This window comes from Acipenser ruthenus, chromosome 26, assembly GCF_902713425.1.
Source record: "Acipenser ruthenus chromosome 26, fAciRut3.2 maternal haplotype, whole genome shotgun sequence".
NCBI classification, from domain to species: Eukaryota; Metazoa; Chordata; class Actinopteri; order Acipenseriformes; family Acipenseridae; genus Acipenser; species Acipenser ruthenus.
In genome coordinates this window covers 2,975,205-2,990,830 of record NC_081214.1, presented here as the reverse complement: position 1 = coordinate 2,990,830, position 15,626 = coordinate 2,975,205, and the positions used below count along the sequence as shown (strand labels likewise).

General features: G+C 44.7%; 1 protein-coding gene across 2 annotated transcripts in view; it reads left to right on the top strand.

Moving 5' to 3' along the window:
* Positions 1-15,626, top strand: part of LOC131696582 (unconventional myosin-Ic-like) — a 47,995-nt gene that overhangs the window by 12,251 nt on the left and 20,118 nt on the right. Inside the window, exon 1 of one of the 2 annotated variants that reach the window (XM_059001671.1) lies at positions 9,972-10,328. The exons of the other annotated variant lie outside the window; for it this stretch is intronic. Coding sequence (XP_058857654.1) covers positions 10,311-10,328 — 18 coding nt within the window. The 5' untranslated portion in view covers positions 9,972-10,310. Of the gene's footprint in view, positions 1-9,971; positions 10,329-15,626 lie in introns of those variants that run through there. 2 annotated transcript variants of the gene reach the window in all.

Sequence of the window (15,626 nt, the reverse complement as noted above, 5' to 3'; positions counted from 1 at the left end):
AGAAAACAAACAATAAAAACACAATTCCCACCGGCCTGCCATCCCAACTTTAGAAACCTCATCCAGCTCACAGCAGTGAGCCAGCGACCTGGAAAGGGTGTCCCTGAAACGCTGGCCGGAGCTGAGCTGCCTTATTAGGCTGATTTCATGAGAGAATTTTCCTGCTCACAGCAGCTGCAGCCTCTCCCACGATCGCTCTCTTATCAGCAGAAACAGATCGGCTCCCTGCCTGCCAGACCCAACCCTTTAACTGGACCAGTCCAGAGACCTACCAAAGCTGCGTGGGGCTGGAAGGGTTAGTGGGGGTTACGTTTATCATATTAAGAAGGATAGAACCTTCCCCGTGTGCAGGCCTGTACCCCAGAACAGAATGGGGTTGTTGCACATGGATTCGTACAGCCCGGTGCTCAATGCTAAATACTTCAAGCTCTCTTTCTTTAAATGTGGCTTATGGTAGATGCTCATGCTTGTGTTGCCTCACTGTGGACCCACGGGGTCTGGTACATGCAGGCAGTGTGAGCGAGTCACGAAGCGTGTCCAACTTTCACACCCGGGCAGCTTTGTAACTGTTTTGTAGCTGACAAACACGCAGCACGTGTAACCCGATGGTAGGGTTCAATATTTGATGAGGTCGGTTTGTCTTAATTACACTCTGGGCTCTCTGAAGACACACAGCTGCCACCGACTCATGACTAATTCAACAGGATAATTGGAGTTACAGACCGCTGGGTTCAGATAGGCAGCTTTCAGATAGTCCGGCTCTGTGTGTCTGGGTTTTGGGAGCGTACAGTGTCTGGCGCGTCTGCTTGGATCACCTCATTTTCAGGTTCATCGATTCAAAGTTTAGGGTTTAGCGGATTGACACAAACGTGACAGCGGGACGTAGGTAAATGTGATCCAGGCCTGATGTAGTTTGCACAGCTGTTTAATGACCTCATGAGAATTCTATATCTGCAGGTGCAGAATAAAACAGGAGGTCGGTTTCTGAGATCTGTAAAATTTCAATAGCAAATCTCGGGGTTAGTCTGTTCCACTTGTGGGATTTCTATGAGCAGAATTTTAAAGCTAGTGTCTCTAGAAAGATCTGCCAGCACAGAGCTGAGCAAACGCAGAGCCCTGCAGCAGACAGGCAGGCACATTCCTGGAGCCTGGAGTGTAAAGCTGTGAAATTCTTGTTCCATACAGAGACTCTGCTGTGCCTTGTCAAGCAGGACTGCTTGTTTTATATATTCATCCCACACCCTGCTTGAGGCCACTTTTCCCTGATTTTACACCTTATGCAGTGTGACCCATTGCAGAGTCTACTGTGAGCTGAATGAGTCACGCCTTTACAGAGTCAGGGAAACCGTGAAGATCATAGCAAACCCAATGCAGATCGGGAGCACAGCGAACTCAAGTTTAAATTATTGATATTGATATTGTTATTGATGCAATTGAGTCCTCTTTAAAACTTGAAAATGCCTCCTAATAGTTCAGTCCAAGAATTCCATTCCACGCTTTGCTACTTCCTCCCCCCTCAAATATAAGCGGGTCGTTACTGGAGTACCAATTACAAACAGCTTGATTTCATGTCTAGTTTTAGGCTGATCTTGCCTTTTATGGGCATGTTCTTTTCTCTGCGAAAGGGAGTGCTAGCTGGTAGTTCTGAGTGGCAAACAGAATATCCTGTTTTTCTTCCACTCGGATCCAGGATTCTGTAAGGGAAAATATCTCCTGTTTCATAAGACAAGTCTCATCCTGTTGGAACTGAGAAACCAGCCCTTTGTTTTTAAGGGATTGGCTGTCCTTGTGTTTTTAGCTTCAGTGCGGTTCAGCTGATTAAGCACTCCCTTTTTCTTTTTTTTTAAATGCAAAGCGAATCTGGCACGTATTGTAAGATATGGCCTCCCTCTCTTCTGCTCAGGCCAGACTGGAATAAAGTCTGTAAAACACTGGCAGTTCACACACTGAAACAAGAGACTTCCTTCAGCTAAATTAAAATGTCATCTCTACAAATTAAAGAGGAGAATGCAAGGATGGCAATAAGACTCCTGTTGCATAGCAGTTTCACACATTCCAAGTTGTATTATGAGCTTGCTTAGCCACACTGGCTAGGTAACAAGCTCAGGTGTGTCTTATTAGACTCGTGGTAAAACCAGGAACTGCTATGCAATGGGAGTCGTCTTTCTATCCCAGGAATGTTGCTTCATTTGTTTTCAGTTACAAACCAGGGTAAACTGTTGCAAGCTCAATATGCAGAAAAACATCCAAGTCATTTCTTGGAAGTTGCTGTTTACTAAACTGGAATGGGCCGATTGCTGTGACTGTGGAGAATATACATTAATTCATAGATGTTTTTCCTATTGCAGTAACATACTGTAAATCATTGATCAGATATACCCTTGAACCTAATCTTACTCCTTCATCCACATTATCATCTGATCCTTAGGGTCGTCTCCTGTTAAACTTTCTTGAAAGTTGAAATAATATTCTTGAACCCTTGCTCAGTATTGCAACACTGTGACAAGGTTCACAGATAAAGCGCTTGGAAAGTCTCAGCTTGGCCTTGCCAAGGTCGTTTCACAAGACTGAAGGCTGGCTTGTAGAGTGTGCCGGTCTCTCCGCTGGGTGTGTGGCATCCAGCCTGGAAAGCGTTCCTTTATCTATCTATTTATTAAGATGATGAGTCGGATTCTAATAATTTGGCATGAGCATTTTTACAATTGCGTTTTCATCCCTAGAAAATGAACGCTGAAAATCAGTCCTGGTTCTCTTGCCCACCCAAAGTGTTCAAGTCGCCTCTTGTCTCGTAAGATAAAGGGTCAGCTGGAGATGCAATCATTAATTGGTTATTGATCGGCTGGGTTTTTATTTTGCAAGCCTCTATTAAACATTCATTGATAGATTTTTAATTGCCCTGGTGCGCAATTTGATGACTCATCTTCCATATGTCCCCATATAAAGACTTTTTTTTTTTTTTTTTAATCCATATGTGGTCGCCATGCAGGAAAGGCTTCTTGCTTTTGAAAATAAAGATGTTCTTGTTGATGTTCTTCCTGATTTTTCGATTAGGAAGCTGGATGCAGTTAGCACCTCGTAGTGACGGCAATCTTAAACCAGACTGGTTTGCTAAATGTACTGGTAAACCTGGATATTTTGCCTGGTACTTAAAATTCCAGGATCTTATTACACAGAACGGCAGGTGGATCATTTTTCTTCTGTTCTTTTAAATAATTGGTGACGCTGGTTGCTGCTGGTTCTAGACAAGGTAATTTACCCAGCCATCTATTGTGCCAACAAACAAGGCCAGCTGCAAAAATAAAGAAATGCAATTGCATTGTAATTTAAGACAACGGGAAAGCCTGCTGCCTGGGTGACCTTTTGATGCCTCTGACAACAATGCTTAGCCTTTGAACCCTGTTCTGAGACTCTGTTGACACGTGTAGCTTTCCACTGATTATTTCTTTCTTTCCCTCGTCTCCATGGCAGCCACAATACAGAGCCTCCTGCACTGAACTTGAGCCCTGACTGTGCTCTCGCCAGACTGCAGCGGGAGGTGGAAACTCTGGGGTGAAAACCTGAAATTGTGAAGCAAATAAACCCATTCTGTTTGTTTAGAGAACAGGATCGGCACAGGCAAAACCAGGGGCGTTATTCAGTCAGACTCATTTATATGGTGTGTCACTGGGCAGTGACTCGCCAACTAAATATGCACTTTGTGGTCAAGATGCATTTTCAGATATACGTGCTGTGCCTTGATACATTTTTCCGTTGTTGTTTTTAAAAAAAGTGAGTAAGGTTGCTTCTCCTTCCCAGAAATCTGTGCAAGATATGTTCAGATATTTTTATATCGTACATTTTAGCCCGAAGAAATGCATGTACTCCAGTAGTGTCTGTGTGTGCGTGATTTGTCTGGGTGATTAGAAACTGCACATTGATTCAAGAATTTACTCAGCCCTTCCCTCAGCAAATGGAAAGCACATGGTTGATCTCACTGAAGCGGAGACTCGAGCCCCTATTCATGGCTTGTGATAGCATCTTACCAGGCGTCCTTGTGATTTACACAGTGTTCCCAGCACCCACTTCTTAAAGGGAATATGCCTGCATTTTCCTAAGGTTTAATTCCTTCCATGTTTAATATTATGTGGGTCCTGTATAATTCTCTATTGCGGGTTCTATAGATATATATTTTTTTTGCTTACTAACTATTGCAGTGATGGACAGAAGACCCCTGTTGCATAGCAGTTTCATCCATTCCAGGTTTTACTACGAGCTTGATTAGCCGCAGACTTATTTCCATCCCTGTGTTCCACCCGATTTGTTTCCCTACTGAAGGGGGAAGCATATCAGCGTCGCACCCGCTCTTTGGTGTATCTTGCAGTGCATCACTAATCTGCTTCCCCACCTCCAATGCAGAGTTAACAGTAAATATTTTTAATTCCTGGCTGAGACAAAAGCACTGTGAAGGGGTACTGAGCAGTACGCGAGCGCTGGAGAGCACTCCCCTAATAATAAAAGGAGTCCTTTATCGCAGCACACAGCTTCCTGTCCACATAGCGCGCATTCCTCAGCGCTGACATCAGGGGTGTTTTAAGAGGATCTGTTTCATTTGCGTTTCCTTCTTACCCCTGCCCCAGCTGGATCACACCAGCGTGAAAACATTTCTAAATCTGTCGTGGTAATCGACATGTCAAAGTGTAGTAAGAGACGGTGGACGTGTGGTAAAGCACACAGCAAGGGTCAGTTATACAGCAATGCACTCATAATTGAGTCATGTATGGCAGATTGGTTTGCATCTGTTAGTTTTTCTTTTTATATGTTCTGCATTTTAACAAACGCTGTATTACTGCGCATGCAGCACAGCGAGGCCAGGCCAAACTGCTCTCTTTGTCTCCAGTTTACATTCTGCAGAAAGAGAGGATTGTCCGGGTTTTCACAAGCTGGTAAATATTTCTGTTTTGTTGTGTTCAGGCTGTTCTGTAACAGGACCGGTCTTTGTGCTGTGTCTGGTGATTGTTTGGGTGCTGGGGATGGAGATGCACTTCATTTGCATCTAGTGGTTTCCAGCTTTTAATACCAGCTTGATTAGCCACAGCTTAGACCTAACAAGCTCAGATCTTATAAACTCATAGTAAAGCCAGGAATGGATCAAACTGCTATGCAATGGGAGTCTTATTTCCATCCTGGTATTTGAAAGATCTTTGTACCGAATGGCTTCTACAGTAGAACTGCCCATCCATGTTACAGTAGGTCTCCTCTCCTTGTCTGGTTGAGTGATGGGTGTCACAGTGGTTTCACCCCAGATCTGGTTCAGGTCACAAATGAAATGCGTTTTGCTGAGGCGGTTGGACAAGTGAACTCGCGAGGCACCTGTTTTTAGAAGGGAGATTTGTAATTGAGATGATGGGGGGGGTTCCTGGAATCTCAGTGATCAGTTGCTCTGCTTTGAGCTGGGTAAGGTGAACTGCTTTGCCTCCATGCTTACCTGGATTACCTGCAGCAGCTGCAGACCTGAGTTCTTACTGGTTGTGTAAGTTCTGTGAGAAGTTGATCAGTTCAGGTCTAGCAGGAGTCTGCTTGTTCAGATCTCGCAGGAGTCTGCTTGTTCAGATCTCGCAGGAGTCTGCTTGTTCAGATCTCGCAGGAGTCTGCTTGTTCAGATCTCGCAGGAGTCTGCTGTTCAGATCTCGCAGGAGTCTGCTTGTTGAGAGCTCGCAAGAGTCTGCTTGTTGAGAGCTCACAAGAGTCTGCTTGTTGAGAGCTCGCAGGAGTCTAATCATTCTGGTAGCGTGTGATTGTGTCTGGTTTGGTTTTTTGGTGGTGGGAGGGAGTGTCGTTTGTCTTCAGTGGAAGGCCTATTGGAAACCACATTGCATAGCCTGGTTTCACAATTCAAACCAAGGATGTCCTGCCTCCTGTTTGCAAACGTCTATTTGATTTTCACAACTGCCAAAGTTTAAAACTAAGATGTTTGAATGAAGACTACATTGGGGTTTTTTTTGTAGTGATTGATTACCTATTTATCTGTAATTTAACTGTATCTTTATTAACTAACTGATTGCTGATTTGCTTGTTTTGGAAATGGTTACAAGTTTACCAGTCCTTTTCGTATGCTTGGCGCCGTGATGAAGCCAATGTTAAGTCGAAACATGCAATTTTTTAAAATGCTTTTTAACCAATAAAATAAAATGCATACGTGTGTGAAAGTCTTATCTCATTTCAGCACATTCCTGTGCTCAGATAAGTGATAGCTGAGGTTCACAGGTCGTGTCAAATCATCTCGCACTCACAGTACCTGCGCTTGTAAGAGATGTCGCAGCAGGCTTTATCTCTCCTTGAATTTAAACAAACATTGTGTTTCCAGGCCAGCATGACAGGGTGTGCATTCTTGAGTTGCTGCTGCTGGCTGATTCATTAATCCTGCTGCTGTCCAGTGCAAGGACATGGTGCCGATCTGAGACTAGCACTGTATGCACTGTGGTCAAATTCAGATTGATGCACGTTGATTGTATTGGAAATAAGACTCCCATTGCATAGCAGTTTGATCCATTCCTGGTTTTACTAGGAGTTTTAATAAGACACATCTGCGAGTATTACCTAGACACACTGGGGCTAATCAAGCTCGTAGTAAAACCTGGAATAGGTGAAACTGCTATGCAGTAGGAGTCGTATTTCCATCCCTGGGATGTTTTTCAATTTTGTTTTGCTTGAACTTTGAGCAACTTGAAAAAGACTTTACAGTATCGCAATACTGTTTTGTTTCAAAACTTGCCTCATGTTCCAAGCCCTGGCAGAGATGCCCTGAGCGCGTGATTGTCTGTCTGGGCAGACGCACTGACTCTGGGATCCTGTGATCTCAGAGATTGAGGACATGGACTGAGGAGATAGAAGCAGCACGTTGAATTATTGAGATAGCAAGAGTTGTGTGCCAGGGCCTCAGGTGTACAGAACCAGGCTGTGTTCCAGTAGTAAACTAGGACCTGTTGCTTGGCAACATCATTGGTGTGGCTGGTGTATATTCAAACTCCTGAGGCTGAGTCCTTTACCGGAAAGACTGACATCCGCCCAGCAACCAGAACTGTGGTTTTAGTCAATAGAATTACCATCCCTCATTTCACATGAGGCCAAGCCTCATTACCTTGGCACAGAGAGAATTCCGGAAGCAATTAAGCATACACTCCCAAATTTGCCTTTCCCTTATACATCCAGAGAGTTATTTCATATCACTATCCTGGAGGAGAGATTAATTACATTTCCTAGAGTTCAAGATAAGTTAGTTTGACCACCAGCGAGAGTTGATAGGCCTGTTACTGTGCTCTTAATCCTTCAGGGATGGAAATAATGCTCCTATTGCATGGCACTTCCATCCATTCCAGGTTTTACCATGAGCTTGATTAGCCACAGTGTACAGGTAACAAGCTCAGGTGTGTCTTATTAAACTCCTAGTAAAACCAGGAATGGATCAAACCGCTATGTAACGGGAGTCTTATTTCCATCCCCGTTCTTACAAGCTCATTTGCAATGTTTAAGTTAAGAACTCTATATTCATATTAAAAATATATATACTGCTCATTAGTGCCTGAATAAAATCACAGTTCATGGGCCCCACCATAGCTGTACTTTGTAATAAATGTGGCTTTGCTATAATTTGATTGAACCCAGGCCTCTTTTATTTTTTAGCCCTCTGTCACTGTTTTGTAGTCAGCTTGCTTGTACACAGTGGCACTAATCTGAAAAAGCACAGCCTGTTTCGAGGGGAAACAATTAGATTAAAACAAATTGGTTGCACCGTACGGTTTTGTGATCTTCTGATGTGAATAACAGATGACTCCCTCTTCCACGGCCCTCATCCCTTGTTACAGCTGTATGTGCCAGGCCAACTGCTTTTTATCACTTTGAGGGGGAAGAGGCGATGCTAGCTTATGGGCTCCAGACCTGAGCGAGTGCGCCTGAAGTTTTGGGGGGGTGTAAAATCCAGAATATAGGAGACCCATTTCCTTCAGGCTGCTGCAGTGTAAAAGTACAGGGACTATCGGAGTCTCTCTCCCTTGCTCTCTCGCTCCTTTTTCAGCTGCATTGAGAGGTCCTGATGTTCCCTGTGCTGGGGTCAGTGAGTCTGGAAACATTTCTCACATACCAGCGGGCTGCGGTAATGGTTTTTTGTTGGAAGCAGGGAGAGAGAGAGAGAGAGAAAGACGGCCACGAGAGCCGAGTACCACGCCCTTCCCTTTGATAAACACAGAGCTGCTCTTTATTGAGGCACGGTTTGAATGATATTTTATGGTGGAGCTTCAGAAAACAGAACAGACCACACCGCTAAGGGTTAAGATTGCATCCCAGGGCCTTTTTAATATTTAAACTGCTAACGGAAAGCGCTGCCGAGGTGAAAGGGCCAGAGCATCACGACTGTTAAACCTGCGATCGCCAACGCGCTTGCTCTCTGTTTTATAGTGGTGTTTGCGTTGTGCAGTCTGACTTCATTAGGAAACGAGGCACACACAACTGCATTTGAATTACTGGAACAGTTATTTCAATGAGAAGTGTCCCAGTTCATTGTGTGAATAACCTGTAGGTCTCAGGGCTCGGGGATGTGGTGTTACAGGTAGAGTATGGGAGACCGGAAGAATCTCTCTCTCTCTTCAGACCAAACACTCCTGAGAGCGTGCTTGCATCACCCTCTATATATAGAATGAACTCATTTAAACTCGTATGAAACCTGCTGAATAATGTTAGGTTAACTTATTGAATTACATACCGCTTTGTAGTATTAACCGAAAACTGACAAAAAATGTGACATTTCAAAATCTAACATGAAATATACTACTATTATGGCTTCCGGTAGACTTTTGCAATATCATTTTGTAGTTTTCTTTGATTTACATGATGTTAAATAAAAGAATCTAAATTATGTTTATATATATTTTTTAAAAATGTCTCAATCCTAAAATTCTAGGTGATGCAAAACTTTTGCCCTTAGCTGTAGGAGTGCAGATTGTCTCTCCCTGTGGTGGCGGTGTGTCTGTGTAGACCTGTACTATCTGTTTGTGGCCAGCAGAGGGCGATGCACCCAGCCACAGATAGGGCGTGATGACCTTGCAGTGCACCTTTTGCTCCTTCAGAGTCTGAGCAGGTAGGAAGGGCATGCAAACAGGAACTGTTCCTTTTACTCCACACTGGGTGAACTCAATGCTTTCTACATGTCATATCACTCATGCAATAGAGGCAACTAAACAGAAAGATCAGCCTTTAAGTGCTTTTATTTTGGGGTTGTGGACTTGCACACTTGGAACCAGTATCATTCCCATTGCACAGCAGCTTGATCCATTCCTGGTTTTACAAATAGTCTAAGGAATCTTCCTGTTGCAAGCCCTGTTGCTGGGCTTGAACCTCAGCCTCCTGGGCATCGCAACGTCTCGCTTAAGTCTGTAGGTTTACTAACAGGAGTTGTTTGCTCAGTTTATAGTATAGATTATTTAACCTCATACTCCTGGTTATTTCAGTAATGTAATTGAGGGTAGTTCTGTCTGTCTGTGTGTGTGTGGAGGGGGTGGGGTATGGGGGTCTGTCCCTGTATTTAGTGTGTGTACATGGTGGGTGTGTCTGTGTTGTGTTTATAGAGTGAGCTCTGGCATGAACTGTAGCATGGACAGCGAGACGCCTCCCCTAGCACCTGACCTGTCTCGTCATTGGAACGCTGCGAGGACAACATCTTCAGATACATGGTTTTACCTTTTTTTTTTCTTTTTCTTTTTTTGTTTTGTTTAAAAGATCTTTCTGCTGACAGGAATCTCGTTTGCTTAAATTATGCCAGAGTTTTGAAAAGGCTTGGCCCACAATCATATGATTTTTTTTTTTTCTTCTGTTTTTTTAATACATTTGGGCTACATTCCAGCAGTTCTAGACCTCTCTCTCTCTCTCTCTCTCTCTCTCCCCCTCTCTCTCTCTCTCATTAGCCTGGCTCCCTGTCGGAGGCTACACTCTTTTCTATTTTTTTAAAGGGTGGTTTCAGCTGCCAGATGTTTGCACTTAAGGGACCCGTGTAGCTGCTGTTTATATTTCTCTGACTTAAAAGAAAAATCCGTGAAGTCGCAAGCTCTGATTTTAAATGATTGTTTTTTAAAAAGGGAACTTGTTTTATTAGTTTTATTTCAGTTGCTAGATCCCTTGTGATCCCAGCAGGGCTGGGTCAGTTGACGGAGGGACTGGTTCTGCACGGACTAACACAGGCAGCTTTTTATATGCATTCTTAACCAAAAGAAAAACGTAACAAACAGGAATTAACATGGAGTTTTAAACCAACGACTTGCGTGGATGTTGTTATAACTTCCAAAATGAAGTATAGAGCCATGGTAAGTTACTGAACATTTCCAGCCATTTGTTCTTTTTTTATTAGCATTGCTAACTTTGAAATCCCTTGTTTTGTGGATAAGAGAAAGAGTTTGGAAAGTGTCCGAGTGTTGCTGTAAGCAGTGCTGGTGGGCTGGGTTGCTGTTGAGCCCCTCTGTGTGAAAAGGGCTGGTTTTAGCTGTGCGGTTTCAAAAGGACACATGACCTGTACAGCTGGGCTGCTAACTTGTTAACCAGGCTTCTTGTTGAGGAATCCACTCGGGGCTCAATGCATTGAAGACATGTCATGCACTAGAATTCAGGGGTAGCCAGGTGGCTCAGCATATTTACACTGGGTAGGCCTCCCATGTACCAGGAACCCATTATAACGGCAAGTGTGTATTTAGCTTAAGCACACTGGCTGTGTCGTTTCCATAGAAACAGATGTTCTCCCCAGTCTCACGTATTTTTTATTTAATTTTTTTTGCAGAGGATGGAGCCAGTTAAGAGTTTATTACTGGGAATGGGTTAAAGCCAGGGTTCAAATGCAAGCTGGTGTATTGGGAAATTTCTGTCTTTGTCAACACCACCAGAAAATGAGTTGTTATTTAAGAAGGAAATGCCAAATGGTTGTTTTATTTTTAGACTTTAACATTCCTGTAAAATCAGCAAAAAATTGGCAGAAATGCTTTTTAAATCAAGTACAGTAGTGGAGTGCAGGATGCACCCTATAGCCTATAGCCTGGACGCCGCCAGTTTGAGTGCCGACCGTGGATGGGAGCTCCTGTGGGGGGGGGGCACACAATTGGCTGAGCGCCACCCGGGGGGAGGGAGGGTTAGGTCGGCCAGGGTGTCCTCGGCTCACCGCGCACCAGCGACCCCTGTAGTCTGGCCGGGCGCCTGCGGGCTTGCCTGTAAGCTGCCCAGAGCTGCGTTGTCCTCCGACGCTGTAGCTCTTGGGTGGCTGCACGGTGAGTGCGCAGTGTGAAAAAAAGCGGTCCTCTGACGGCACACGCTTCGGAGGACAGCGTGTGTTCGTCTTCGCCGCTCCCGAGTCAGCGCAGGGGTGGTAGCGGTGAGCGCAGCCTAAAAATAGTTGGCTATTCTAAATTGGGTGAAAAAATGATAAAAACAATTGACTACTAAATTAAAAGAAAAAAAAACCTCCCTGGGTAAACAGTCCAAGAACATGCAGTTTTAATCTCTGTGTGACCCGAAGTGCGATCGGAAGACCCGTTTTCGAAAGCGATTTATTAAGAAAAACAACGAGGAACAATACCACCGTAATGGAAACGACGCAAACAAGCAGAGGAACCTCCACTGAGTCACCGCGACCTCCCGGACCCCCGGGGCGCGGCTGTTTTCATTATCGCAGTCGGGTACCGACACTACCTTGTGCAGAGCTGGCCCCACGCCACTGTTGTGTGCTCCGGGGCCTGAGAGTCCATTAGCAGCAGGAGTGTAGCTGAGATAACCCCCTGATTAGCCCTCGAGATCCCGAGCCAGGCTTCTCCAGGAACAGCACGACCCCGCAGCATTGTTTAAATAAGGAAGGAACCACTGGAAATAGCTGTAAAAATCACAAGCCTGTGCACATTAGAGACTGTGGGGATCGACGAGCTGTCCCCGATGCAAAGCAGTCTGAGCCATTGCAAAGGTGTAGCTGTGATTTCTGATAAGCTACCCTTTAGATATGTGTGTGTTACTGGCACGTGATGGCGGGACGGGTCTTCAGCTTTTAGAAGGTGGTTGCCATTGTGGTCTGGAAAGCATGTAGAGATTTAAGAGAGTTTACAAAAAAATAAAAACAAATACCATGCCCAGTTTTTTTTTTTTTTTTTTGTAAAGACCCGGAAACACATAAGCACGCAGTTTAGGAAACTCAGTGTACAAATATCACTGCCACGGTCCCTGCACTCTGACAACGTTGTAAAGGCTCTGGGAGCTCCAGCTGTATCTCTTCATCTGGTGTGAAATGGAAAAATAATAAATTCACTGCTTTTTGAAAACAGAGTGCGCTGTGAACAAGATTGGGGATTTCAGGCCAGTCTGATTCCTGCATCTCCCCTCCCCTCCCCTCTCTCTCTCTCTCTCTCTCTCTCTGTCTGTCTCTCTCTCTCTCAAGGAGACAGAACGTTGTTTTCTTCTCGCTGTACTCCTGACGATCAGGAAGTATATCTGCAGTGTGAGTGTGAGCCCTGGCTGGCAGCTGGTGCTAATGCGGTGAGGTTAGATACTGTACAGAGCAGGTGCAGGGAGTCCATTGAGGCTTAATTAAATAGGAGAGCGTGAAATTGATCTACCCAGCGGCACGCGCTAAGAAGACGGTAAATAACAGCTAGAGGGAGGGAGGGAGAGACTTGTGTGTTTTATTTAATTAACCATGTTCGTTAATGCACAGCTCTGGTCTGGCTCCACAGGACAGCTGCTGCGTCTTTGCCTTGTTGGTTGCTAGGGTGAGGACAGGATATCTCATGCAATCAACGTCGCTGGTCCTGAAACCAGGTCGACTGTTCAAGGCAATGGGCTGTCTTTCAGGGATGGAAATGAGACCCCCATTGCAGTCCTGGTTTTACTAGGAGTTTAATAAGACACACCTAGCACTGCGGCTAATCAAGCTTGTAGTATTGCAACACCTGGACTGGGTGAAACTGCTGTGCACTATTTCCATCCCTGTATTTAGGAAGTGCACATTTTTAGTAAAAAAAATAAAATAAAAAATAAATTAATGATATGAAAACTTGCAAGAAACAACTTGAACGCTGCCAAGAGCAGGTGAATTAAAAAGGCTGGCCAGTTAGGGGATCGGATGAGTCCTTTCAGAAACCTTGCCCGCTCCTTTCTGAATCGGGTCCTCTGGGTTTGCAGGGTTAAGATAGTGTCACTCTGCTCTGGGTGTTGGTCCTGGGGGCCCAGGTTCTCCGTGTGACGCACTGTCCCTGCTTCGTTTATTAAAGGTCAGGTCAGATGTTTTCAGCGCACGCCTTCCTCAGTGTACTGATAAAGGGTTAAACAGGAGGCACGGGCGGTTTTGAAAAAGAAGAATGAGAGAAATAAAGGAAGGAAGGAAGAGAGAATTGGACTCTTTGAAGTTTTGGATATAATTTTTTTTTTTTTGTAGCAGTGATCTTTGAAGCGCGGTGTCTGGAGGCTAATGGAAAGCAGGAGGAAGGAGCAGAGGGTTAGGGGGGCTGCAGCAGCTGCTGGCTCAGCTGGTAATCTTTCAATGCTTCAGTTTCACGGCATATTACTGACCTGAGCCGCAGCAGAACTGTGCCTTCACCACGAGCTAGAAGATTGGCTTTCTGCTTGGGGGGGCAAGGTCACGGCTACTGTGTGCGGCGTATTCAATCGAGCAGAGACCAGCAGAACAAGAGACCTGCGTTCAGCTCCAACCTGGAACCCGGTCCTCTTTCCTGAATACATCACTGCATGGTTGTGTGATGTTGCTGCTGAGATCTGCGCATTCAGTTGCGTCAGAATGAGGTGAACAGGGTTTGAATGTTGTCGGTAGATTCCCAAAGGGGTTCCCTTGCAGCAAGTCGGGAATAAAAACATGATTGTGTCTCTTTGTTTTTTTAATTGCCTTGTGTCCTGCAATCCCTTTTAAAAAAATTTAAAAAATTCCAACCTTTTTGAATTTGTAAACTGAAACCCAATCACTGCTATTCATGAAGCCCTCTGGGGTGCAGGTCACTGGCAGTGGAGGAGCCTGTTTGTACATTTCGCTTCTCTGGTTCTGATGGAACTTGGTTAGGATGTATTGTGGCACAATGTATTGTGTTTCTGAGAGGATTCAAATCTGAGTCTGTCCGTTCAGAGCAGCCCATATTGCACTTCAAAATTTCACAATTCTTTTCACCAATTTGTGATGAGACTTCTTTTAGTCTTGACAGGGATGGAAATAAGACTCCTATTGAATAGCAGTTTCATCTATTCCTTGTTTTGCTATGAGTTTAGTAAGACACACCTGAGCTTGTTGTGGCTAATCAAGCTTGTAGTAAAACCAGGACTGGGTGAAACTGCTATGCAATAGGAGTGTTGAACACCATGACTTTACATTTTTACATGCATCAAGGTGTATGCGAGTTTGTTTTTTTAAAATGACGCAGCCAACGTTGGGTAGAACACCTAGAGGCGTCAAAACAGCTTTGTTTTTTATTCTGCAATCCCTCCCCTAGAGGGCGCACTCTCTCAGGAGAGCGCTGATTTACTGCTGGGTTCAGAATAACAAGAATAATGAGAGAGAGGTCTTGCAATATCCGCTCGTCTGCATTAACGAGCATCCCACTAGACCTGTAGCTCTGGCAGTACTGCTAGAGCAGTCAGAGACCTGAACCGTGTGGTCGTGTGCTGGACTGGACTGGACTGCACTGCACTGGACTGGGGGTACTTGGCACAGCTGGTAGACTGGCATGGAGGTCGGCGAGCTTTTGAACTTGATGCTCAAAACCCGGGTGTCTCTTTTGACGAACGGGTTCAACCAGGCACAGCGTGCAGATGGTGTGGATGAGGTGGGCATTCTTTATTGCTATCCAGGGGGATGAGCTTGTGAGGTTTTAAAAGCCGTTTTCATATCGCTAAGCAGACTGTGCTCCTCCGATCTTTGTGGAGTTTTTAGTTTGGATTTGGACTCTTGTTAGTGTGTGTGCACATAGTAAATGTAAGAGCCAGTTCTATCATTATAAAAACCTACCAAGAGAAATTTGCAGTCATTTCAGTTTTACCCCCATGCTTTTCCCATGGTTATACTATGCAGTTATCATGCTTATTACCTAAACTCTGTGCTTTTACAATTCTCTATGCCTTACTGCTATTTATTACACTTTGCTATGCTTTTACTATGGGTTACAGCAGCACAAAGATAGACACAGCAACAGGCAGAACTTCTGAAATTGCACATTTTCTTTTTTTTGTGCACGTCTGTGTGACTTGTTGATTTAAGTTACGTGGAAAGTCATGGGGCAGTTGAGACCCAGTGTGTTAAAATGCAGCTGCCTCCATTCTCTTGTTCCGCCCGATCCGGTAATAGACAGGCCAGCTTCAAAGAGATCCATCCTCCGCTCAGTGGAGTATGTGCCAGAGCCCTGCGGAGCGAGGGGAGGATGCTTCCACATGTGCTGTGGAGGGTCAGGACAGGCTGGTGGAACAGGCTTCAGCACAGATGTTTATGCAGGGCTGTATTCCAGAATACATTTTGGCTGTATCTTGAAATGCTCATCCAATTTTGTGAAACTTGGTATGGATGCACTGTGGCTAATCCAGCTTGTAGTAAAACCTGAAATGGGTGAAACTGCTATGCAATAAGAGTCTTATTTCCA